The following is a 27,562-nucleotide window of genomic DNA, read 5'->3' as shown; positions in this document are numbered from 1 at the left end:
ATTCAAAGAAAGGATGGACAGTGTCTATAAACAATGCTTATGCGTTTCGACTTTAACATGTTCCTCAGAGCACCCCACATTTACAGTTTATTAATACAATTGTAGTGCCAGCAACTTTATAATTTCAATATATATACACCAATCAGCGATAACATTATGACCACTAACAGGTGAAGTGAATAACACTGATAATCTCGTTAGCACCTGTCAGTGGGTGGCATATATTAGGCAGCAAGTGAACATTTTGTCTTCAAAGTTGATGTGTTAGAAGCAGGAAAAATGGGCAAGTGTAAGGATCTGAGCCACTTTGACAAGGGCCAAATTGTGATGGCTAGATGACTGGGTCAGAGCCTCCAAATTCCCCAGATCTCAAACCAATTGAGCATCTGTGGGATGTGCTGGACAAACAAGTCCGATCCATGGAAGCCCCACCTCGCAACTTACAGGACTTAAAGGATCTGCTGCTAACGTCTTGGTGCCAGATACCACAGCACACCTTCACAGGTCTAGTGGAGTCCATGCCTCGACGGGTCAGGGCTGTTTTGGCGGCAAAAGGGGGACCTACACAATATTAGGCAGGTGGTCATAATGTTATGGCTGATCTGTGTATATATGCATTACAGAACATCCAATCACTAATATTAATTTATATTTAAGAAGTTCTTTTGAATAAATATATATTGAGCCTTGACTGTACTGTTTCTCCTTTTTTAAACGTGTGGCACCAACATAACCCTGCATTTCACATGTATTACATGTGTGTTCCAGCACAAGGAGAAAAGGGTAGGAATGCGATCTTTGACAGTTTCTAAAAAAAGGAAGAAAGGGATTGATTGCTACTATGAACTTAGCCACACACCGCCATTTCTTCTGTTGACATTTTGGATGGCAGTGTGTTATTAAATCCAAAAGCTGTCAAGTTACCTGGTCATGGCTTTCTGCATAAGCAATACATTTCTCTGCGTATCTCCTGTTCATCAAAGTGTGAACGATGTTGCCCACATTCCAGTCTTCATCCTTAAACTCTTTTATAATCTGCAAAGACAGAACAGACAGTTTAGTGTTTTCTAGAAGTGTGGGAGTGTATGCACAAAAAGAAGAGTGGAAACATCGGGACAGATACAAACAGACCTGCAATGAGACTCTTTCCATTAGCTCTGTACACTGCACATTAAGGGCAGGAAACACACCTAGGACTCAGGCTGAACATTTTGTGATTTTGCAGCAGTAAACTGCTTTGTTTCCAAAATGCTGTGCCTGGTATTAGCTTCATACCATGTATACAAATAGTCAAAGGAAGCAGGAACGAACTGGGACTAAAAAATGGCCCTAGATTTTGACCCAGACTGGTCAATGGATACTCCACCGCCCAGGCCCCACCAACACACGCAAGTTCACACACCAGGCCCTAATAACACCACCTAGCTGCAGAGGGAGGAGTGGACCAGTGGGCTGGCCTGTGTCACTCAAATTTCTAGCTCCACCATTAAAACTCAATGGTACACTCAGCGGTAATATTAGCCATTTTGGGGCATTTGTGTTAAATGTTAAACTCCTGTTCTGTAAGGAGTACAAACACATATTACATATCAAGTGCTTTATGTCATTGGAAACTTATTAGGAATTCTCCTGGTGCTCTGAATGGCTGAATTTATCCGAATTAAGTGAAAAAACTGTTGTGCATGTAACGGGCCTCTCTGCTGTTCAGTTGAATACCACCTTGACAATTACTGTACTTAGAAAAGATAACCATATATCTAGCAGGACCTGGAGTATAGAAGAAAAAAACAGCATCCTATTATCACTGTTGTCTGGAAAAGACACATGTGGTGTATTACATGGGCAAAGCTCTTAAGTCACATTGTGTAGACAGAGCCCATTCTGTTGCATGTTGTACTAACTATCTCTGTGACAAGGACATGTCTGTGGGCACTTAAAATTGCAGGAATACACAACAGTGGACACGGACGGTTTCAGACAGGTCTCTGAGGTAGTAATGTCAGACAAAAATGATGGAAAATTTAATTTAAGCCTACAGACACCGTCACCTTGGGAAAAAGACACATTTCAGTAAATCAAACAAAGAAAAATCATACATACTTACATATATACCTACATAATTCAACACACAGAGTGAACACAGCTTCCAGTAAGTGTATATAAACTATAGTATGCTGGGGGATGCATTTTGATTCTATTAAGAGTAAAGGGAAGTGATCTCAGTATTCAAATATATGATATGACTGTTGATATGTTGAGACTTTGTACTTTGATTCCACACAGAGATGCTCTAAAAGGTGCCGAGCATAACACTCATGTTTTTCACATACTGAATTTACAAGCTGTCACGTGGTGTTTCTGAAATAAATAAAAACTGATAAATGAGGAGACAGCAGCTTTCCACGTTTAACAAAAGAAAAGCACATGACTTTGGCTCATAGTCGTAGTAGATGCAACCTTTTCCTTTTTCCATAGAGAACTTGCATGTTGCTAACATATTAACGTCTGGGTCTGAATTTGATTGAGCAGAATTCATCAGAACCTTTATGTTGAATGTCTCAAGTTATGCACATATCACACAGATAAAAAAAGGTACATTTTCAATTTAATTTGGAAAAAAAATGTTTTATGTTGCACAGCCTTCAGCAGTGATGGTAATGTTACAGACGACTTTCTTGTTGTCCAACAGGTCTTCCTGCGATGCTTTTGCAGGTGAGAGCACCGGCTGCTCTGCCACCGCTGGAAGCAAAAGCTCACTCGAGTGTTATGAACACAGCTGACTGACTGAGGAACTACACAGAGAACTCTGAGCTAATTTGGTCACAAAGGTTTCAAGGAAAAATACGACTTAAAAGAGTGACAAATTATCCCTTTGTACCAGCCTCAGTTTATCAAGAACCAGAAAACGATGACTGGCAAACATCTCAGAGGATGGAAAGTGATCCGTGCGATTAGACATGATTGGCAAACTGAAGGAAAGGGGAAACATTTTCATTAAATGGCAGCATTTAAAAGGTGACAATCAATAGAAACAACAAGCGAATAGCCAACAATCAATGCTGAGCTATCGACCAGAGCAGCTGGCGGGTTCTGGGAGTGAAATGGCAGCTTTTATGTCAGTACAGACCCTGCCACTGCATTGGTGAAGTATGGCTTTTCACGTCAGTGCCTCCACTACAACTGCTGTAATTTCACCCTCGTGCTTGGCAGGAGTGCTAATCCTCACACAGCCTCTAATGAGTCTGTTTGTTTGCACTACTGACCCAGGCCCTGCTTCTCCACGGTGGCATGTTTAAGCTGAAAATGTTTAACATGTACAGTCACAAACACATAACATAACAGACAGGAGAGTGAAACCTATTCTTAGCCCTGCCAGGCAAACAGATGCTTATCACTGCAGAATTGACTCATTAGTGAGTAAGAATTGCATTACATTTCAGAACTAACTGGTACCTTAAACTCTTTTATAAAAATATGTCATCACTCACAGTTACAAAGTGTATTTAAAAGCCCTTCTCTGAGAATAGAATCTCTGGAACTGTCTGGTATAGGGTCATTTTTTTTTTAATGTTTTATACTCAGTTAATGTTTGAGTGTATGCTGATCATGCAAGCACACTATTTTAAATGCAAAATCAAACTGGCTGTGCATTGTCTAAAATGCACTTTCCTTGAACTGATCAATTGTATAGTAAGCTCCTTTGACTCTAAACCATGCCTCCTGACCATATAAACAGGTACATTATTTTGCTGTGTGTATAATAACAGGATTGTTAAAGAAACACAGTTGTATTTTATTTTATACATTATATGGTAACATTAATGTTATGGATAGCCCTGAATTCTTCCACTTGTCCTTTCTGACTTATATTTTCCTCAGACGGAAAATCTGAGTGGGAACTAATACTGGGATTGTCATTAGAAGCTTTTGAATGATGTTTTTAGCCTGTGGGTGGGATGATTAATTGTTTGCCTTATTCTTAAATCAAAATACAATTAGTAATGGTTTTTTGGCAAGACTATCAGTGAATAAATTCTAAATTATGGTAAAATAGCTTGTACCCTACCTGGCGCTCGAACAACATCCTTATTGTTTCTGTTTATAAATATGCTGCCACAACTGTTTATACAATATAATACATAAGTAATATACATAATAGTAATTGAAGACTTCTACTTCTGTTACTCTTAATGAATAAAAGTTAAGCTTTCGCTATGTCTTCCAAGATTTTTCTCTCTCCTCCTCTGCTGTCACGTCTTCCCGAAATATTCTACAAATTAAGTAGAGAATCCAGTTCCCATATGATCATGCTTGTCTTTGTTTCTGTGCAACGAAGGGATGGTGTCTGGGACCAGATAATGTAGCAAAATAAATCAGCATAACCTGCAGCATAAAAGACAGGATTTAATAAGTTTTAAATTGCTCATTAACACTGTTTTAACCTTGTAATTATAGCCATAAACTAAAGCACACAGGTACTGTGTTCTCCTTTGGACTTGCATAAAAGGAAAGGGAGGGAGTTCACAAATGTATGAAAATGTAGTACTGAATGAATCATCAATTGCCTTTCTGTTAAATTCATTTACTAAGACCCTCGGGCAGAAAAGAGTATCAGAAAAGGGACGGTCTTACGATACCACATACAAAGCCGTTTCCGTATGAAATAAATATTCTCTTCCTCATGACACATTGTGGGGATTATTTGGATTATGTTATTATCTGTTTTTTTTTTTAAATACATATATATATATATATATTTTATATACATATACATATACATATATATATATATATATACACACTCACCTAAAGGATTATTAGGAACACCATACTAATACTGTGTTTGACCCCCTTTCGCCTTCAGAACTGCCTCAATTCTACGTGGCATTGATTCAACAAGGTGCTGAAAGCATTCTTTAGAAATGTTGGCCCATATTGATAGGATAGCATCTTGCAGTTGATGGAGATTTGTGGGATGCACATCCAGGGCATGAAGCTCCCGTTCCACCACATCCCAAAGATGCTCTATTGGGTTGAGATCTGGTGACTGTGGGAGCCAGTTTAGTACAGTGAACTCATTGTCATGTTCAAGAAACCAATTTGAAATGATTCGACCTTTGTGACATGGTGCATTATCCTGCTGGAAGTAGCCATCAGAGGATGGGTACATGGTGGTCATAAAGGGATGGACATGGTCAGAAACAATGCTCAGGTAGGCCGTGGCATTTAAACGATGCCCAATTGGCACTAAGGGGCCTAAAGTGTGCCAAGAAAACATCCCCCACACCATTACACCACCACCACCAGCCTGCACAGTGGTAACAAGACATGATGGATCCATGTTCTCATTCTGTTTACGCCAAATTCTGACTCTACCATCTGAATGTCTCAACAGAAATCGAGACTCATCAGACCAGGCAACATTTTTCCAGTCTTCAACTGTCCAATTTTGGTGAGCTTGTGCAAATTGTAGCCTCTTTTTCCTATTTGTAGTGGAGATGAGTGGTACCCGGTGGGGTCCTCTGCTGTTGTAGCCCATCCGCCTCAAGGTTGTACGTGTTGTGGCTTCACAAATGCTTTGCTGCATACCTCGGTTGTAACGAGTGGTTATTTCAGTCAAAGTTGCTCTTCTATCAGCTTGAATCAGTCGGCCCATTCTCCTCTGACCTCTAGCATCAACAAGGCATTTTCGCCCACAGGACTGCCGCATACTGGATGTTTTTCCCTTTTCACACCATTCTTTGTAAACCCTAGAAATGGTTGTGCGTGAAAATCCCAGTAACTGAGCAGATTGTGAAATACTCAGACCGGCCCGTCTGGCACCAACAACCATGCCACGCTCAAAATTCCTTAAATCACCTTTCTTTCCCATTCAGACATTCAGTTTGGAGTTCAGGAGATTGTCTTGACCAGGACCACACCCCTAAATGCATTGAAGCAACTGCCATGTGATTGGTTGGTTAGATAATTGCATTAATGAGAAATTGAACAGGTGTTCCTAATAATCCTTTAGGTGAGTGTACATATACATATATATATATATATATATATATATATATATAATTTTTTTTTTCTCTTCTCTCTCTATATAGCTCATGCCATCAGTACTCCACAGGCTGTTACACATTGTTGGCTGAATTATGTGGGGAACTGAATCACAGCAGTGTGAGGGGATAGGACCTGGTATATCACAAGCTCTTACAGAAATGTCTCAGAGTTTACCAGTGACCCACTGCTGTCGTCCTGCTTACTATATCATTTCTGTTCTTGTTTTCAGAAGTTGGTGGAAAATGAATGCTTTAAGAGAATGCTCGTGCACATCTTGTGAAAGGAATGACCACAGGTCTTAATCTGGCGCTCAGGGGAAAACTTCCAACTTTAGTAAATAAAGCAAAGGCGAGCTGGCCCATAACAAGGAATCTGACATGTAGTCTTGAGAAAAATAAACAAACAAGCAAAAACATTAATATGCTTTCAAAATTGAAGTGTGCCGTAACGGCAGCACTACAAAGTGGATCCTGTAGGTAATGTAACATGACACCCATCTGTTTCTCCAATGAACATACATGTGTACATATGTAACATATCTAACCATTGTTTGCAACTGATGAAGCACCGAGGCTTCGGTTTACATTCATCCATTGATCATGCTCATGATAAAAACTCGATTTTGATAATACACATATGTATGGCAATACTTTTTTTTTTTTTTTAAAGCATTATCAACATTTTCTCACATCATTATAAAGACAGATTGACAACATATTAGGGTAGGCCAAGAGTCCCAACAATCTTTGTGTATTAACCTCTGGACTTAAACAATATGGTTTCACTAATATGGTGAAGAAGAGCCAGCGTGATTTATTCAAACTAGGCATATTGTCCGAAAGAGGCTAACATTTTCATGGGTTGCCAAATAGATCACTAGTGAAATTCCAGTTAAAGGAACAGTTTAGTTTGTTTGACTGTGTAAGCCATGAGATTGTCATTATGCATATAGGGAAAAAGAAAAAGTAAAATAGCTGGATATTATGAGATCTAGATTCAAAGTATGCATGCACCTGCATTGATAGGCCATTTAATCACTGGCAATATGTCCTGTGGTAAATCTTATTTTACAAGCGATTCTGTCAAAGCCAAGTGGATGCAACTTAATTACGCTTAAGATGCTCAGAAAAGCAGATAAACGCATGAAATCTGGATTCACTCACTGCTGCTTGACTATTAGTGATTTATGGTGACACTCTGCAGTAAATGCTTTCTTGGCATAATCATTATCCACTACCCTAGCAACAGCATGCTGGTTAGCGTAACACTCTCAGAGTCTGGAGATACCCACCGGGAGATTGCTCTAGCAAATGAGCTTTTCGTTTTTAACAAACTGGGAGATGGCTCTATGACCTGAAGCAGCTCTGCACAGCTTATTAATCGTTTCTTTACCCAGCAAACCGAGCGAACACTGCACTCAGTTTCGTGTTCATTTTTTTGCATTTCTGTTTTTCCCTCCGCTCAAAGAGATTAATGAAGTCCCCACCCTCGCACAAAGAATTTAGCCTGAGGCTCAGCAGAACAAAATGGTCTTGGTCCCCATGCCCTTACTAAGCTGTGCCAGCTAGCCTCTGTCTAAATCCAGTGGCCCGGGTCAAGAATGGAGGACTTAGAATAGTCGCACAATGGTAAATGTGTAATTAATAGGAAAAATGGATGACCTGCAACTGTAATTACAGAAGGTATACCTCAGCCAAGTTAAAGTAAATGTCTGGATTAAGACTTCCCATTATTTACAGGAAATTAGCTGGAAAATCTTGGTAGTTATAGCAACTCTTGCACTTGCTCCAATGCCAGTGCAATTAAATATCTCCTTAGGACTTCTCTCAGCAGCAAGGGCTGCTGTTCAAGCATGTCCTCTTATTGTAGGAAACTGAAAGTAAAAGAAAATGACCCTACATCTAAATGAGAAAGTACTTCCAGATTTAATGTTATATACTTAATATTATTAAGTAAGTCATTAGGCATTTTGCATTCAACTTCATCCACAGTGACTTACCTGATATTTCAAATGTTGACATAAAATGTACTCATGACATACGTGCATATGTATACACACACACACACAAGTAATAGAAATACAACAGACTATAATTTTATATATATATATATATATATATATATATATGAACTTATAGTTTGTTGTATTTCTATTACTTTTCACCCTGTATGTCACTGACATATTTTTGGATAAATGATAAGCCCTGAAAAATCTATTCCTGTTCAGTTTGCATGAAATGCATGAAATTGTGTTCCTAGTTCAAAGATAAGGAAGCTTGGCCCACACCTGCTTCATAAATAAGACTTAGTTCTGCTATAAAACTCCAGAAGAATGAAAATAAAAATGGTGACTAATATTTATAAAATCCTGTAGCAAGTACACAAACAACACAATGTGCAACTCTGTGTTTGTATGACTCAATAAGTATTCAATTAATCATAGATTATAGGACGGCATGAATGACATGATTACAGTGGCGTAACTTTCTTTCTGGGGCATTCATTGTGAGTCCGATGGTGGAGTGCTGCCGAGCTGTTGAGTGGAGGGGGTGGGGGTGGGGGTGGGGGTGTGGAATGGGAGGGGGTTTGAGCCCCATATGGTCGAGCAAGGGGCAGTCTGCTGCCAGTTTCTTCAGCTGGGAAGGGCATGTCAAGGGGGACGACGACAATTTCACCCATACACCTCATACATAACACCCACCAAGTACAGGGGTTCCCAAACATTTTTGACCCAGGTACCCCTTTGCCACGCAGATGTCAGCTGAGGACTCCAACCTAGCAAAGGATGACGGGGGGTGTTGATGGTTCAAACTTGCAAGAGCGGGGGGTCAGGGTTTGGGGCTGACGGTACAAGTGTGCGAGAGCGGGAGGGGTGGGGTGGGGGGCTGTTCTGACAGTAAAAACGTGCGAGACATTTTGGGGTCATTTTGCCGTGGACCCCCTAGGACCCCAACTTAACCTACGCATATGCATGATTAAGTAAGACAAAAAAGCAATACAATTACTTTGGGCTCCAGTTCCATAGAATAATATATTAGCATATCACAGAAGAACCAACTTTTGAGGTTTTGAGACTGAACATCTCACTGAACAGCACACCTTGTGTTCAATTTATGTAAGAATTCTTTTTGAATATGATGGGTCACAGCACCCTACACAGACTGTAAAAAGCTACACATTTTTTTCCAGTATGAATACCGATATGGAGCAGGATTTCAACACATTCATTGTAAGGTGCTTGCAGAGAGGAAAGTTATAGCTCACTACCTGCCACAATTTGGTCAAAGCACTTAACAGAGATGGTGAGCTTACATTGTACTTGCTCAGCACCTAGACAGTGCAGCAATGTGTAGGTGCACTGGGGAAGAGACTGATCCGCTTAATATCTCATTACCAGTGTAGCGTTATGTTGGGTGTATTTTGATAAGAGCATTTTGGCTCTGAGCTGAAGCACTGATCTAAACCTCTCCCCCCCAAAGTTATCAGATTTCCTTAACTCATCAGCTTGGAACTGGTTTGCATCAGAGTGACAGTTTTGGGGAGGATGGCACCGAGAATGGGCTGAACGGTTTGGAGTCCTGCTGTGAAATGTCTGGAGAAAGGGGCCTGTAGGTGATAAAAACTCTTTGAAGTGGACGAGAGCCGAAATCCCGACATAGAGCTACGAACCCGGGCCAACCGGCATTTCCAAAAGATGGCATGGATTGACATCAGTCATAAATCAAGCCCCCCTCCAATAGGACACTGGGGGCTGAAACCGAAATCCAATCTCAAAAATTCAAGAACCTATCACCTATTGATCTGACAGACTATAAGGAACAGCGCACGGCCTTTTTCTCTCTCTCTCTCTCTCACCTGAACCAGAAACTCGCTGCCACAGCTCAACCTGTAGCTCTGTTGCCAGAACCAGAACCAGAAACCAACCAAGTCTTTGCCGGCAACAGAAGAATTAAACTGGGAGAAGGAGATTGAGCCGTACGAAGAATTCTTTTAAAGGACTTTATTAAATAAAGAACTTTACAGACTGCGCATGCCCGTCTGTGCCCACCTGATCAGTGGAGTTTTACAGCTGGACATTTGACTAAGTCGACTGTATACGAAAGTGTCAGTCATTTAAATAGCTTTTGAGTCTTAAGAAACTTGACCCTTGGAACAAACAGGGCCCTGCTTTCCTCAAAGACTTCGTCTTTAAGTAACTACGGTGGAACCCTGCTTACAAAGAAGATTTTGTGCCCAACCTTGGAGCCTTCAAACCAGTGGAAAATCTGTTTGGAAAATACTCTACATTCGCGAAACCCCAACTTCCAGGTGCATCGACTGAGTGGAAGTTCTTGGACAAAGCCGAACCGTACTGCCTTTGTTCCAAACCACACGGACCTCGTGCCGTGTGCTGTTATCTGAGCCCGAAGCCAGAGAGGCCTCTCTGCGACGAAGTTCAGATAAGTTTAACAGTTTGGAGTTCATGATTCATGACATTTGAGAAATCAATTAGAAATGTTAATCTGTGATTCATAACACTAGAATGTGTAATTTCATTTAGTTTTCTTAAATATAAATGTGTGTTACATTAAACTGTTTTGTTGATAATTTTAGAAATAAAATCTGTTAACGCCGAGAAATATCTTCTCATTCCTGTTTAACTGTTTAGTCTGAAATTGACACAAGTTAATAGACATTAGATTATTGGTGGCCCTGCCTATCCTTAATCATTGAATAATAATCAGTTATGGGAGATTGTGGTAACAAGTAATGATAGGATCTTTCTCGGCACCTAAACGTAAATGAGACTGATATATATATATATATATATATATATATATATATATATATATATATATATAACGAGAAGTTACCTGACATAAATACTAACCTGCGTAGTTATTTAATGTCTGACTAACAATACTAATGAGAGACTCACTCTCGTCTTACTAACCGGTATTGTAGTCAATGTGTTTATAACCTTTTTTGTTGAACGATTTGTGTGATATCATATGCGATCCCATGGTCTTTGATTTGGTCACGAAAGTGATTTGTCTTTGATTTGTTGATCTAGAGTGAATTTTAATTAGTTTTTCCCTTTTGTATAATTAGTGTAGTGCTACATTTAGTCTTGTTTTTGAATAAATTTGACAATTTATATCTTTGGAATTGGTGTCTGCGTCCAATTATTACAGAAATTGAGTTCTACAAGATTCCAGGATTCGTGATAAGGTGATACTATAAATTCACTTCTTTAATTGAAATTTATAAAGTGTACCTTATGCTACACCAGGAACCGACATGCTTTATTACATGGATTTACACTGAAGACATTCCACTACGGGCAGCTATACATTTGGTGACAGTTTGCCTGGTCTTAGCTTCTGTAAGTTCCTGTAGCTCAAATGATTAAATTGTTATCATGTGAAGAACTGCTTACACACAAAGATGCTGTTGTTTCTTAATTACACTTTTCTATTGAGACCTTTAAGGAGTTTGGAGAAGTCATTGAGATACATCCCTTTCCTTAACACACACACAATACTCCCACAAACTACAAGCAATGAGATGAAGAATACAAGACAGAGTGGGCTAAAGAACAAAAGGTAATTTATATACCAGGCAAACCACCACTGCTAAGGGTTGCAAAATCATTTCAATGTCCCTCTGCAGCTGACAGAAAGCCTCTTTCCATCTTTAGTCTAATTGTTTCTGTTACTTCTCAATCTGTTATGGCTGAAGGGAGGACCACTGCTAAATAAGGGTTGGTAATGTTATCAATTAAAAATTACAGCATTTTAGATTGGTAATCAGATCTAATCATGAGGCTTGTATGTAATGTCTTCTCTGCCTCGCTTATTAAGTGTCAGTATTGCACAGGCTGTTCTTGATAACCACCTCCATAGTCTATAAATGAACCTTGTTACGCAGATGACCAGATTCAAAAGAGGAAAGCTCCAGTGGCTGTTGAGCGCAGGGGTTAAGCCTTAACATTGACAAAGAGTTTTCGTCAGAAAGCTGCTATGATCTCAATTAAAATTTGTCTTTCCATGAATGGAGTCCTAATTAAACACGTTCTGTGACATCAGATAATATTACAATATATGCATATATCTGTACACAAAGACTTTGTTGGCTTTTGAAACTGAAAGTAGAACTAAATCATTAAACATGCTTTTGATTTAGGAAAAAATAGAATGTGAGAAATTATGTAATATTCTTTCATTATGTTGTATTTTTTAATAGTTTGCATGCAATGGACTCATCTGGTTGGCTATCCATAGCATTGTTAATAATAGTAGAGTTCTGGTAACACCTGAATAAATTAATGATTTAATATTTGCAAGCAAGTCTTAGGCATCCCTACTAATAATGTAACCATCTTCTTTGGTGCTTTTCACTCCCTTCACACGGTGAATCCTATCCCTAAATTGCCACATTACTGATCTGTGGTAAATGGAGTTTGCTGCCAAAAGTTCAGTAAGTGTTGAGGCTTGGGGAATCAGCTACACAATAATTTATATTCATCTGAGTGTGTCATGGTGGACCCAAATTAAGGATGGTAACTTGACAAGCCTAGGTTTATGATGACCTAGCCATTAGGACCCACTATTCCCAATTTAAAAAAGAAAATGCTTTAAAGGGGAACTCCACCAAAAATTATAATTTTCTGAGGTTATTCTATAAGTAGAAAGATATTCTGTGGAGTGGGTTGTTCGTGTCCAGCTCATTCTATGTAGGAGAAATCAGAGATCGAAAAATATGCTGTGACGTCAAAGGGATGCTAACTCTGGAGCAGCTTTGCTGGAAGTCAATGGGGGAAATCAGAAAAGTCACGACAATTTAAATTAAAAAATAACATTTAATGCACCTTCAATCACCCTATTTTTCCGAAAGAACCATCGGTTTGTATTCATAAAAACTTTATTTCACCATACAGAACTGTGGCAATTATTTTAAATGATTATTTTATTCAGGGGACTGCTGTGTAGGCTACAGCGGAGTGAGAACTGTGCAAACTCTTTAGAGAATGTGTTTGCACAGTTCACACTGTGCTGTAGCCTACAATGTCACAGCTTATTGTTTGATATCTGATTTCTGGTACATAGAATGAGCTGGACATGAACAACTCACTCCACAGAATATCTTTCATTTTATAGAATAAACTGAGAAATTATGTATTTTTGGTGGAGTTCCTCTTTAATGTAGACCAAACAATACTGCAAAAAAAAAAATGTGGAAGGTAATATTATAAACAAGTTTTAGAAACATTTGCCACTAATTGTACCTTTTAAAATGCCGTTTGTCAATGCTATGTAAGTGTGTCCCATGGTCCTGTCTTGGCAAAGTATAGCCATTTATAGCCATATATGGCATTTCCATTTTAGGAGAAACTGCAGGGTTTTCTTTGATTTTCCCTTGTGTGCTTTAAGTTGTTTTAGAAAAAAAAAAACATTGTTTAAATATTTCATGTTTAGAAAATCCAGTTGGACTCTGACAATCTTCAAAAAAACAACAATAAAAAAGAGACCAGGTTGAGTAAGCTAGTTCAAGAAATTACAAACACATATGCCAGCTAAATGTGAATCATACTTTGAACAAAAATAATTGGTACGAAAGATGTTACTCACTTTTCACCATAGGCCTCTTTGAATATTTATTGTATTGCACTGGGATATCAATACAATCACAATCTTCTCAACCCTTCATCAATAAAAAAACTATAATTGAGACAAATCCCTTTGCAAAACACACACACAAAATATACATCAAGAAATACAGTGAAGGAAAAAAGTATTTGATCCCCTGCTGATTTTGTACGTTTGCCCACTGACAAAGAAATGATCAGTCTATAATTGTAATAGTAAGTGTATTTTAACAGTGAGAGACAGAATAACAACAAAAAAATCCAGAAAAACGCATTTCAAAAAAGTTATAAATTGATTTGCATGTTAATGAGTTTGCACACATCTCAGGAGGGATTTTGTCCCACTCCTCTTTACAGATCCTCTCCAAGTCATTAAGGTTTCGAGGCTGACGTTTGGCAACTCGAACCTTCAGCTCCCTCCACAGATTTTCTATGGGATTAAGGTCTGGAGACTGGCTAGGCCACTCCAGGACCTTAATGTGCTTCTTCTTGAACCACTCCTTTGTTGCCTTGGCTGTGTGTTTTGGGTCATTGTCATGCTGGAATACCCATCCACGACCCATTTTCAACACGCTGGCTGAGGGAAGGAGGTTCTCACCCAAGATCTGACGGTACATGGCCCCGTCCATCATCCCTTTGATGCGGTGCAGTTGTCCTGTCCCCTTAGCAGAAAAACATCCCTAAAGCATAATGTTTCCACCTCCATGTTTGACGGTGGGGATGGTGTTCATGGGGTCATAGGCAGCATTCCTCCTCCTCCAAACACGGCGAGTTGAGTTGATGCCAACGAGCTCGATTTTGGTCTCATCTGACCACAACACTTTCACCCAGTTCTCCTCTGAATCATTCAGATGTTCATTGGCAAACTTCAGACGGGCCTGTACATGTGCTTTCTTGAGCAGGGGGACCTTGTGGGCGCTGCAGGTTTTCAGTCCTTCACGGCGTAGTGTGTTACCAATTGTTTTCTTGGTGACTATGGTCCCAGCTGCCTTGAGATCATTAACAAGATCCTCCCGTGTAGTTCTGGGCTGATTCCTCACCGTTCTCATGATCATTGAAACTCCACGAGGTGAGACTTTTTTTAAATGCGTTTTTCTGGATTTTTTTGATGTTATTCTGTCTCTCACTGTTAAAATACACCTACCATTAAAATTATAGACTGATCATTTCTTTGTCAGTGGGCAAACGTACAAAATCAGCAGGGGATCAAATACTTTTTTCCATCACTGTATATAGTATAACATCTTCCCTAATTTGGCCCTACTTACAGAAATTAATTTCAGACTTGAAGCCCTCCCCCCAGTAAAGCTATTTTCTGAATATGTAATGTGTGTGTCCTGGAAATATGTATTTATTTGTTTTCAAAAAATAATGAGGAAGTGATGAAAGAAACACTGACAGGATTAGAAAAGAATCCTTTGCCGTTTCACTGCAGTTGGTTCGTTGGAAATGGGTATGAATAGGACTCAAGATATAATGATCAACCAGGATTCCATTTCAGCAATAATTATCATTCCTGGGTTTGGTGAGACTCTATAAAGCCTGTAGCAGAAAAGCTAATCACTTTGCTTTTGGGAATCTACTTTGATCTGCTTTCAATTAAACACGTTTAAGTACTTTACCAGAGAACTCCCTTTAAAGAAGTCTACTTCAGCATTTTTTTTGTTTCTTTTAGCAACTTTATAAACATGTACAGCAGGCCATATTCCCAAATCAACAGCTTATTTAGGGAAGTGATTTAGAAACTTATGTTTATGAGGGAACTCAATCTTGAAAATGCAGCAATTATTGCAGAAATGGGCTGGTTTATTTGTGTTTTTTCCTCAACCTCAAAGTCCTTTGAGAACATGATGAAGGTAACCAGACCATGAATATAATCAGACCACTGGAACACTTGAAATAATGGTTTCTAGAAAAAAGTGAATACCAGAAGAAATGTGGGTTTTCACTACCAAATCAATCTTAACAGATGCATTTACAGAACAAGCTGAACAGACACATTCTGTACATTTTTATTTGATTTTACAGATCAGACAGTACATATGCCCAGTGTGGTGAGGTAAGTCTGCTGATCCCCATGGGGAGGCTTCATCCTGCAGTGGATTGATAAAGGCTGGCTGGATGGATGGAAGGATATATATATATCGCCATCAAATCACCATCAGCCTATAGCGATCCACTGCTGGGTGAAGGCCTCCCCAAGATGTTTCCACTTGCTCCGATCTAAAGCTTCTCTTTTCCATGTCACGCCTGCAAAGTTTATTATTGCATCTTGCCATCTTTTATGTGGTTGTTTTTTTCACCTCTTGGTATCCATGCAATAGCTTCCTTTGTCCATCCTTGATCTGTTCTTGCAATGCACCCAACCCACTGCCATTTTAATATTTTGACTCTTTCAATTTTGTCACATATTCTGATTTTTTCTTGGATCCTTTAATTTATTTTTTTACCTCTTCTTGTTATTCCAAAGCATACATCTTTCCATGCTCCTTTGTGTCATCTGCAGTTTCTGTATCATTTTCGCATTTAGTGACCAGGTTTCACAGCCATAAGTGAGCACTGGTAGTATGCATTGATCAAATACTTTTCTCTTGAGGCAAGCTGGTAGATTTCCTTTCAGCAGCATGCTGTTTCTTCCAAATGCACTCCCATTTTTACTCAGTTTACTCTAATTTAATCTGTGCTGATTTGTTGTCAAAGGTAGAAATAACTTTTGACTTATTTGAGTATCCATTGATGAACATGACTTTTGTTTTACTCAGGTTCATTTTAAGTTAAGATTTTTTGCTTGCATCTGAGAGTTCCTGAAATTAAAGTTACAGGTCCTCAGGTGCTTTTGTAAGTATGTCATTGGAAAATTGTAAGTTGTTCAAACAAGCTCCATTTAACTTGATTTAATTTTCTTCCCAGTTCAAAGTCTTGGACACTTCTTGAATTGTTGCTGTGAAGAGTTTAGGAGAGATTGTCTCTCCGTGAAGTACTGCTTTACTAGTCTATGTAACTACTTTCTATCTATAAATATACACTCACCTAAAGGATTATTAGGAACACCTGTTCAATTTCTCATTAATGCAATTATCTAACCAACCAATCACATGGCAGTTGTTTCAATGCATTTAGGGGTGTGGTCCTGGTCAAGACAATCTCCTGAACTCCAAACTGAATGTCTGAATGGGAAAGAAAGGTGATTTAAGCAATTTTGAGCGTGGCATGGTTGTTGGTGCCAGACGGGCCGGTCTGAGTATTTTACAATCTGCTCAGTTACTGGGATTTTCACGCACAACCATTTCTAGGGTTTACAAAGAATGGTGTGAAAAGGGAAAAACATCCAGTATGCGGCAGTCCTGTGGGCGAAAATGCCTTGTTGATAGAGGTCAGAGGAGAATGGGCCGACTGATTCAAGCTGATAGACGAGCAACTTTGACTGAAATAACCACTCGTTGTTGAGGCGGATGGGCTACAACAGCAGAAGACCCCACCGGGTACCACTCATCTCCACTACAAATAGGAAAAAGAGGCTACAATTTGCACAAGCTCACCAAAATTGGACAGTTGAAGACTGGAAAAATGTTGTCTGGTCTGATGAGTCTCGATTTCTGTTGAGACATTCAGATGGTAGACTCAGAATTTGGCATAAACAGAATGAGAACATGGATCCATCATGCCTTGTTACCACTGTGCAGGCTGGTGGTGGTGGTGTAATGGTGTGGGGGATGTTTTCTTGGCACACTTTAGGCCCTTTAGTGCCAATTGGGCATCGTTTAAATGCCACGGCCTACCTGAGCATTGTTTCTGACCATGTCCATCCCTTTATGACCACCATGTACCCATCCTCCGATGGCTACTTCCAGCAGGATAATGCACCATGTCACAAAGGTCGAATCATTTCAAATTGGTTTCTTGAACATGATAATGAGTTCACTGTACTAAACTGGCCCCCACAGTCACCAGATCTCAACCCAATAGAGCATCTTCGGGATGTGGTGGAACGGGAGCTTCGTGCCCTGGATGTGCATCCCACAAATCTCCATCAACTGCAATATGGGCCAACATTTCTAAAGAATGCTTTCAGCACCTTGTTGAATCAATGCCACGTAGAATTAAGGCAGTTCTGAAGGCGAAAGGGGGTCAAACACAGTATTAGTATGGTGTTCCTAGTAATCCTTTAGGTGAGTGTATTATGATCCTTTATTGTTATGGAACTCATTATCCCTTAATAAATAAAGTTTCAATGCAACCAATAGACAAATTTTAGACAGCAATGCTTGTAATTCTGTTATTCTTTGGGCTTCTTTTCAAAGAACAATATGAGTCTTAGCCACTGTGCAACTTTTAAATAAAAGCTAAAATAAGTCTAACTATTTATATAGTAAAAGCATTCTACATTCTAGATCATCCTTAAAATCAGTTATTTATTTTCCACCATCAGTAGATTGTGCTGAAAAAAACATGCTAGAAACAGAAAACCCCTGTTTAAATCAAAAATGTTCACAAGGTGAAATAAATCAAAAATACGAGAACTTGCGAACGGGTAGGAGGCATGTTTTGCTTGTGTGTAATCCGAGCCCTGGACATGGTGTTGTGATATAAGAGCATTTTCAGGTTGTCCACAGTTATTTTCTTGATTTAATACAGTGAAAATGTGACCACTCCTACTGTATTGTAGGGTGGGATAAAATTAAACGAGCCTCTAATAGCGAGCTATAAAACCGTACATCATGGGGTTTACATAAAAAAAAAAACAAGAAAGGAGCATCTAATTAAAAAATGAAACCGCAACTGAGTACAGTTATGTAGTTTTCTAGTAACGGCTGTGTGAAAGTTGTGTTTTATTCCCTTGCGTTATGCAAGACGAGCAGCGAGAAGGTCGTGTTAGATTTAATACCATGAAAGTTTAGCAGCACAATATCCATTCACAGACATGCCTCTAATGCTTCTGTGAGCGACTTGCTGCACAAAAAAAACATGATTTTATCCTGCTCTAAAGGGTTAAAGTAGGAATTACCCCAGGTAAACAGGCAGTGGACACCATGCTGCTGAAAATAAGAATTGTTTTTATTCTGGGCCATTTTATGCCAGACCCTATCACTGGATAAGACTCTCTCCTCTGGTATCACAGTGACAGGTGAACAGCAGAATCATATTCAATTTTCTGTGCTCTTCTGTTCTTGGTTTAGTGGTACCATACTGAAAAACACATCCACTGTACAAGACAGTCCTGTCAGGAGAATATGGTTCTTTGATCTGCCGCTCTCTAAAAACATACTTATTTGGCCTTTAAATATACAAAGTGAGAATCTAAATAAACTTGTTATTTTAGACAACACACACACACAGTTGTGTAGCCAAAAGCTCAATCAGCTGGCATAATACTTCTGAGAAACCCTCCTCATCAATGGCTTTCACACATTGTTAAAGCACAAAAAAAAAAAATCGACACAGTACTAAAACAGGGATTAAGGGAAAGCAAAAGTAATATCATCCTTGCCACCCCAGTCCCACTAACACGTTAATTCCTTGTTAGCTTCTGACCTGTTGTGTTTGCATCTTTTACGATCTGTGTCCACCTATTACATACAATTGGTGATTCATTTATCACCCAAAACTGTAAACTGTCTCCGAAAGCTGCTGTTTATGAAGCATACCTGTATCCTTTCTAGCATGCATTCTCTTTGAAACTGTGAGAGAAACAAACCATTCTTTTTCAGACATCATCAGAACAATTTCAAGAGCCTGACTACAGCTTTCCAATATAAAAGTGTAAGATCCATATTTTTCATCTTCACAGCTGCAATGAAATCTATATTCCCTTAAAGAGTAGACGATGACTCCAGCCTCCCTGTATACAGTATTACCTTACAGATTTAAATTTGACTGTAGCTTTTCAACAGTAGAGTCCTAGTTTATAGAGCATGTTTAATCAAAGAAGTTTCATTATAAAATGTTGTACATCTGACCCTTCGATACAGAGGACAATCAAAATACTTTGTATAAAAAAATCCCTATCTTTCTTATTCTTTTCTTTTTTTGACAATTTAAAATTTAAAATACGCAGCTTTCTGGCTGTGATAATTATCCTGCCCTACAGGAAGCTTAAAGATAGTTTTTTTTTTTCCAAATGTTGATATTAGATTTGCCATTTGCTATAAAGGAAGACAACATAAATAAAACAACAACAACAAAAAAAACAAAAAAATGACATCACAGTTTTTTCTATAAATTTTTTGGAACACAAAAAGAGACAGCAGACGTAAAAATACATTGGAAATACTTTTTGTGTTTTTTTATTACAAACACACCTAATATTTACTAGCAGTTTCGTGATATATATATATACACACATCTGTTTACGAGCATGTCCGTTCCTGCTTTTCTTTTTCACAGAATTTTACTGACAGTAACATAAAATAGAAAACTGTAAACCTAGGCTTCATAATCATCTGACATAACATCTATGGTCAATGCTACCGTTTTGTCTATGGCATCTCAATCTGTTGCGAGAGCATGGAAGTATTTTGGAATTCTGCCACTGCATGCAGAGCTACCTGGCTGATGACAAGCTCGAACACGATACAACTTCACAGAGAATTGGGAAGAATATAACCCTGAGGGTCTAGCTACACTCTAGCAAACAGTCAAGTGACGAAGAGAAGAAGAAAAGAAAAAAAAAGACAAAAGGAAGAAAAACGGCAATCCGCCGATGCTTTGAAAAACTATACTGTGTACAAGAGAGGACAGGCTTCAATTTATCTGCACTGCTACCCTCGCAATGTAGAGAGTAGGAGAAACCATTACCGGAGGCTGAGTCAAGTGAAGTGCAGATGAGGCAAAGCGATCTTCTACGCCGTGCACAGTAGTCTTATGGAAAGCGATGAATACAGAAACTGCAGAACAATAGATATAGGAAGTGGAGCAGAAGAAAAGCTCTTGGTTTTTGAAGGCAGATTGGAGGTGTTTTTGATTTTTAACACTGTCTCCAACAGCATATAGCTCTTTCTAATGATTGCCTGCTGCCTCTCCAGCAGATGAAATGCTGCATAGTGATGCCGGAATCCGAAAAAGGGAAACACTGTTTTATACAGCTGAAAAAGGCATAATAGGTTTCATTTAATATATATATATATATATATATATATATATACACACACACACACACACACACACACACACACACAAACATACATAGATAGAGTTTAAAAATCCAAACTTCTCCTTACACCTAAAATATGAGGTTTGATCCATCTACACTTGCTGCCACCCTCAGGAGAAAAAAAAAAAAAGCAAACCAATACATAATTAATAAAACCAAATCAAAAGCATAATCATCTGCTGTATAATGAGCTTTATAAAGTAATCCAGTCAGCTTTTAGATCCAAGCATAGCACAGAGACAGTGAAGGTGGTGAATAATCTTTTGACAGCTGCTGATTTTGGCTTTATTAACATTTGTTCTCTGGGATCTGAGTGCAGTTGTACTGAGCCATCTTAAGAATTATGTGGGCATCTCTGGTACTGGTGTTAAATGTATTCGATTTTACCTATCTGACAGAAAGCAGTTTGAGTTCTTAAACAATGCTGGTCTCAGCTGGTGTTCCGCAGGGTTCTGTATTAGGGCTTCTTCTTTTTAGTTTAATTATCTTTAACATTTAGAACAAATGCTTCTATTAAACTATGCCAGGGCATTAATTTCCATTTTTATGTTGACATCACTCAAATTTACTTACAGGCCAAGCTTGAATCTCAATCTCATCTCATTTATTTTTTATTTTTTTATTAAACTGTGATAAAACCAAATTGAAGTTAATTGTTTCCACTCAAGTTTGTAGCGTCAGCCTAACAATTGGGGTTAAAGTATGCTGTGCTTTTGAAGCACAACATCTTGGTGTGATTACTGACTCTCAGGTTAAGAATACCACCGATATTGCCTTTTTCAATCTACGCAACTAAGATCCTCACATACAGCTGCAGAAGCAGGGAAACTGGTACATGCATTTATTACCTCTCAAATTGATTACTTTAATGTACTATTAGCAGGGGTTGCTGGTCAGCTCTTGCAGATACTCCAGAATGCAGCAGCCAGGCTTTAAATAGAGCCCCACTCTCTGCTCAAATCACTACTGTTATAGCATCCCTTCACTGGCTTCATATAAGGCATATCATTTAATTGCAAATTATTTTACTTACGTTTAAAGCTCTGAATAATAATAATTATTTTGCACCAGTTTAATTAAATTAACTTTTATATGCTTCTATACATATCTTAAGACCGGGTGACCAAAAACTACTGGTTGTTCCGAAGACAAGGCTGCGGGTGATCAACGGGTGATCATGTGTTTGCCAATCATGCCCCTTGTCTTTGAAACATGCTGCCCTTCGAAATAAGGGAAATTCCATTTTTACCATGGCTTTTTATAATGCATTTGCTATGTATACAAATGTTTTACAAATTGTGCATTTTGTTCCTTTCTAGCAACAATGACATGTGCTTACAGATAATATTTAAGGGAATTTTTAGAAACCAATAGGCACATTTACACTGCTATTTCTGATCCGGATTCTGCTAAAAAATGGCAATGTAAATACTTGGCGATCGGATCAAATGTACCTCTCAGGGAGATGGTACCGATCCAGATCAAATGCATTGGTAGCATTTGATCCTGGCAGTGTACACTCACCTAAAGGATTATTAGGAACACCTGTTCAATTTCTCATTAATGCAATTATCTAATCAACCAATCACATGGCAGTTGCTTCAATGCATTTAGGGGTGTGGTCCTGGTCAAGACAATCTCCTGAACTCCAAACTGAATGTCTGAATGGGAAAGAAAGGTGATTTAAGCAATTTTGAGCGTGGCATGGTTGTTGGTGCCAGACGGGCCGGTCTGAGTATTTCACAATCTGCTCAGTTACTGGGATTTTCACGCACAACCATTTCTAGGGTTTACAAAGAATGGTGTGAAAAGGGAAAAACATCCAGTATGCGGCAGTCCTGTGGGCGAAAATGCCTTGTTGATGCTAGAGGTCAGAGGAGAATGGGCCGACTGATTCAAGCTGATAGAAGAGCAACTTTGACTGAAATAACCACTCGTTACAACCGAGGTATGCAGCAAAGCATTTGTGAAGCCACAATACGTACAACAGCAGAAGACCCCACCGGGTACCACTCATCTCCACTACAAATAGGAAAAAGAGGCTACAATTTGCACAAGCTCACCAAAATTGGACAGTTGAAGACTGGAAAAATGTTGCCTGGTCTGATGAGTCTCGATTTCTGTTGAGACATTCAGATGGTAGAGTCAGAATTTGGCGTAAACAGAATGAGAACATGGATCCATCATGCCTTGTTACCACTGTGCAGGCTGGTGGTGGTGGTGTAATGGTGTGGGGGATGTTTTCTTGGCACACTTTAGGCCCCTTAGTGCCAATTGGGCATCGTTTAAATGCCACGGCCTACCTGAGCATTGTTTCTGACCATGTCCATCCCTTTATGACCACCATGTACCCATCCTCTGATGGCTACTTCCAGCAGGATAATGCACCATGTCACAAAGGTCGCATCATTTCAAATTGGTTTCTTGAACATGACAATGAGTTCATTGTACTAAACTGGCCCCCACAGTCACCAGATCTCAACCCAATAGAGCATCTTTGGGATGTGGTGGAACGGGAGCTTCGTGCCCTGGATGTGCATCCCACAAATCTCCATCAACTGCAAGATGCTATCCTATCAATATGGGCCAACATTTCTAAAGAATGCTTTCAGCACCTTGTTGAATCAATGCCACGTAGAATTAAGGCAGTTCTGAAGGCGAAAGGGGGTCAAACACAGTATTAGTATGGTGTTCCTAATAATCCTTTAGGTGAGTGTATATGCTCCACCGGCAGTTCTGGCATGCACTATGGCGGTGTTTGTTTTAGACTAGAGGCAGGAGGGCAGACAAACAGCCTTCACATCAGTGGAGCAGATATAAGAACACTTCCCTACTTCACATATTATAAATAAAATATTGTTAAAATTAACACTATATGGCTTGTTATTTTATTTTAGCAAAAAAAAATATATAAATGTTTTTATTTTTATTTTAAATGCTTCAGTTGTGAAAAAATATGCAAGTGCGTTGGTTTTACTTGTTAGAATAATTCGTAATGAGATGAAGACAGGTTTCGATATAGCTCTGTGTTCTGAAGGACACATTTAATATACATATAATTAAGTTTGGACTTTTGTGCTAGCATGTGAAGACCCCTGTGGCAACTGAAAGTTGATCCTGATCAAATAGTAGTGTGAAAACACAACACCACACATCCTGATCAAATGTACCGATGCATTTAAATTTTATATTTTAAATTTTTTAGTTTAAATGTGCTTATGTATTATGTCTACAAATGTTTTCCAAATTGTGCATTTTATTGGTTGCAAATAAAGGGGGTGACAAATGTGTGGTTTCTTTTTTAATTGGCCTTCTGTGGTCCAGGTCATTCAAAATATCCATACTGAGAGATTATTAGCCCCCTGTCTTGTAAGCAAGCTGTATTTCTTTCAACAGATGTTCAATTATTAGACTAAGAAACAATACCATGTTTATAGTTTTCAATATAAAATTGTATAATTCTGCTCCTGGTCATTTTGAAACATATGGATAATAATGCAGTGGCGTGCACCCTGATGGATAGTCAAGGCTTCTTACATCTGTTTATGTATGTTTCTTCAATGTTTTGTTTTCTTGAAGCCCTGATGACTGAGTTTGTATATACTGCATCAAATGCTTTTGCATAGTTGATAAACCCCAGGCACAGAGGAAGCACATATTCTGTACAACTTTACAAAATACTACTCAGATTACTTCAGTATAATCCATCGTGTTATATCTATTTCTGAATATCTTGCTTGTTCTCTGGTTGGGCAAATAATTATTCCACTCTCTTCATAATTGCGTCTCTGTTTCATATTTATAAGATGTCAAAATATAAAAAATGGAAAATACTGTGCAGAATTAATGTTTTGTTTTCATATTCTTAAAAAAATAAAAATAAAATACATAATCATCCAGAATTGTTGGCAACGTTTTAATACCAAACGTTACCAGCTTATAATATGAGATATAAGAAATTCAGATTTTACCATTCATTTTTAATCTGCCACATAGTCATAAAGTGACTACACTTTGTAATAGGATTAGAATTTACAATGGTTACCACTAATAATATTGCAGCTCTTAGACCAGGGAGAATGCTTGAACAGACACTATTTTTGAATGGAGTATGATTTCTAACACATACAATCCTATATTAATAGGCCTAAGAGGGTTGTGGAAGCTTTACTTTGTGATATATCCTTTTTAAAGTCGACAAATCGCTTCCACTGGAATGTTAACATAATAGCAAACTGCAAGAAAAAAGTAAACCACACTGTATATTATAATACATCCTGCATCCTGCACATATAATGGCATTGTACTATTTTCCCACAACGTTTCTTCAACTGCTTGATGCACAAAACCAAGCTACCGATGTAACGATGTTTTGGACTTTGTGTTCTGTTCCATACATATTATTGAAATTTAACAATAAGTAAACCTAAAAGATGGAGGAAAATCCAACATCCACACAGAGGTGCTCTATGCTTAGTACATTTTATATTCGTTCATGTTATATGGTATAAAGCATACTGCAGTCAGCACCTGCAAGTCAGATAATGGGAAAGACGAGAAGAGAAACCTATAATATCATTGTAGTTAATATGCAGCTACAGATGGACAGCCTAATGCAAACAATGGCAGAGCATGTGAAATAGGAGGCCGGCATGAAGCTATTCTACTGGAATTAATCTGCAGCTAGGGATAAGACCTAAATTGCCCTCACTCCATTCCCCCTCTCACTCCTACTCCCCTCCCCCCAATGCAGTTCTGATGTACCGGTCACTAGAGGGTGCCCTAAGCTCATACAGATTCATATTGAGCTGGAACTTAGATATATGTTATTGGGTAGTCAAGGGAGTTAAGGCTGCAGTAATCAGAAAAGATGACAGATACAGAGATGTTTATTTTATTTAAAGAATAGCAGGGCTCTATGCTCGTTCAAAATGCTCTGCGAAGGAAATCAATTCAAGACAAATAAGTATATGGAGGAAAAAAACAAACATGGATGAGAGACGGTTCAGCTACTTAACAGTAAAACAATCAGGTGGTACTTCTATAAAGGCTTGTACTTGTTTTGTGGATAAACAAACAGGAGATTAGATAAGGTATAATATCATTCCAACTACTGTCATGCGATACCCAGGTGATCTGTGGTGAAACCCAATCTGACAATACTGACAAACCCAATCCCCCACCCCCTCCTTTTAACAAGTTTAAAGTTTAAAGTTCCTTGTTCGGCCCATATACAGTGATATATTTATCATGATTTTGTATACCTCTCCATGATTTACAATGTTTTGAGTCTGCTTTCCTACACTACTGTGATGTTACACCTATTAGGTAAGGAAAAACAGGCTAAAATACTCTACTCTCTACAAATAGTTGATCTTTTCAGTATTGTTCCCTTTTCAAATCAAGGATGTCAACAGCCAAAGGGCTTCTTTGACATTTAAATTGTGTGTCATGGAAGAGTAGAATTCAAAATCCTGTGAATGAATATTATGTAAATGTCAGGAAAATGTTGATTATACATCTATACATGGCATTATACATCTTTTCAACAGCATATGGAAAGAGGACATTGTTCTACATGTTGAAGGATACAACTAATTGTGAACCATATGCAACCCTAAAGCTTCACCTTGACACATGTAAAACATAGCTGGCTATGAATGCATCCCAATGAGAGGCATTCAGTGTAAGAGATCTTTCTACACACACTAGACCTTGCTGTGCTGAGTGGGTATCAATATGCCACTTTACAAATTTATGACCAGCTACTAATTGGTTTTGATGGTTATACAAGGCCGGAATTATGTTAAAACGTTCAATGTACAAAACACTGCTTTACAAGAGTATTGATGAATGTGAAAATGCCATCAATTCAATTGCAAACACAGATTTGGTCATAATTATCTAAATTAATTGGTGGTACAGAAAAACCAAAGAAAACACAGGACTGGAGACTTCGGATTCTGACCCTGTAGTCACTGGCAGACACTGAGATCGAATCCACTGGCTGGATTCTTCCTGGACATTCTGTGCATGTAATCCATCAAATGTACTACATTCCTTTGAGATGTAAGCACTCTTATTTGCCTTCTTTTATTTCCGTCCATGGCCACGATTTCCTTTGAGCAAAATGGATTGTGATATTGTGAAGTAGCCCTTTACAAGAAAATGAATGCTTTATACACTCTTCGTTTATGTGTGGGGCACAATTATTTAAAGATGTACAATTTTCCAACATCAGGATTTGTACTTTTCTATGTGCCTATCACTTCTGAATATTTATATTCAACTTAGCTGAAACGGTACTCTGAACCTGAGTTGAATCATCTTTTTAATAAATAAAGAACTCAATCTCCATGATTCTTAATAAAGAGGAGAAAACTGGAATTTAAAAAGAAAGGTAGAATTGTGCAGCTCTTCAGCAGTATACCATTAATGTATTGGTTTACATTTAAATGTTTGTTTTACAGTTAAAGGATTTGAGTCTTATTCCACTCTGAAATGATCTTCTCTCAAGGACTGCATTTGTTTGGGAGGAGGGAGAGCACATGGTGTGCACAGTTCTAGAAGAACGATCAATAACAAAATACAAATAACAAATGTCATATTATTATTTATACATCTGAACTACTATCACATCAATGATGACCTGTGATGTCACAGTAAACAGTGCTCATGATTCACCCCTCTATTTTCCAGTTGTTCGTCTGACCAAGTCAAATAATTAAAAAATAAAT

The 27,562-nt window shown here is 38.5% G+C and overlaps 1 protein-coding gene across 3 annotated transcripts in view; it reads right to left on the bottom strand.

Moving 5' to 3' along the window:
- The window catches only part of LOC136746956 (1,4-alpha-glucan-branching enzyme), a 374,922-nt gene that overhangs the window by 138,249 nt on the left and 209,111 nt on the right, over window positions 1-27,562 (bottom strand). For all 3 annotated transcript variants that reach the window (XM_066699867.1, XM_066699866.1, XM_066699865.1), the window contains exon 11: window positions 925-1,035. In XM_066699867.1, coding sequence (XP_066555964.1) covers window positions 925-1,035 — 111 coding nt within the window. The remainder of the gene's footprint in view (window positions 1-924; window positions 1,036-27,562) is intronic.

This window comes from Amia ocellicauda, chromosome 3 (assembly GCF_036373705.1).
Source record: "Amia ocellicauda isolate fAmiCal2 chromosome 3, fAmiCal2.hap1, whole genome shotgun sequence".
Classification (NCBI taxonomy): Eukaryota; Metazoa; Chordata; class Actinopteri; order Amiiformes; family Amiidae; genus Amia; species Amia ocellicauda.
Note: the sequence above shows the minus strand (reverse complement) of the source record. Positions and strands in the feature narration are given on the sequence as shown.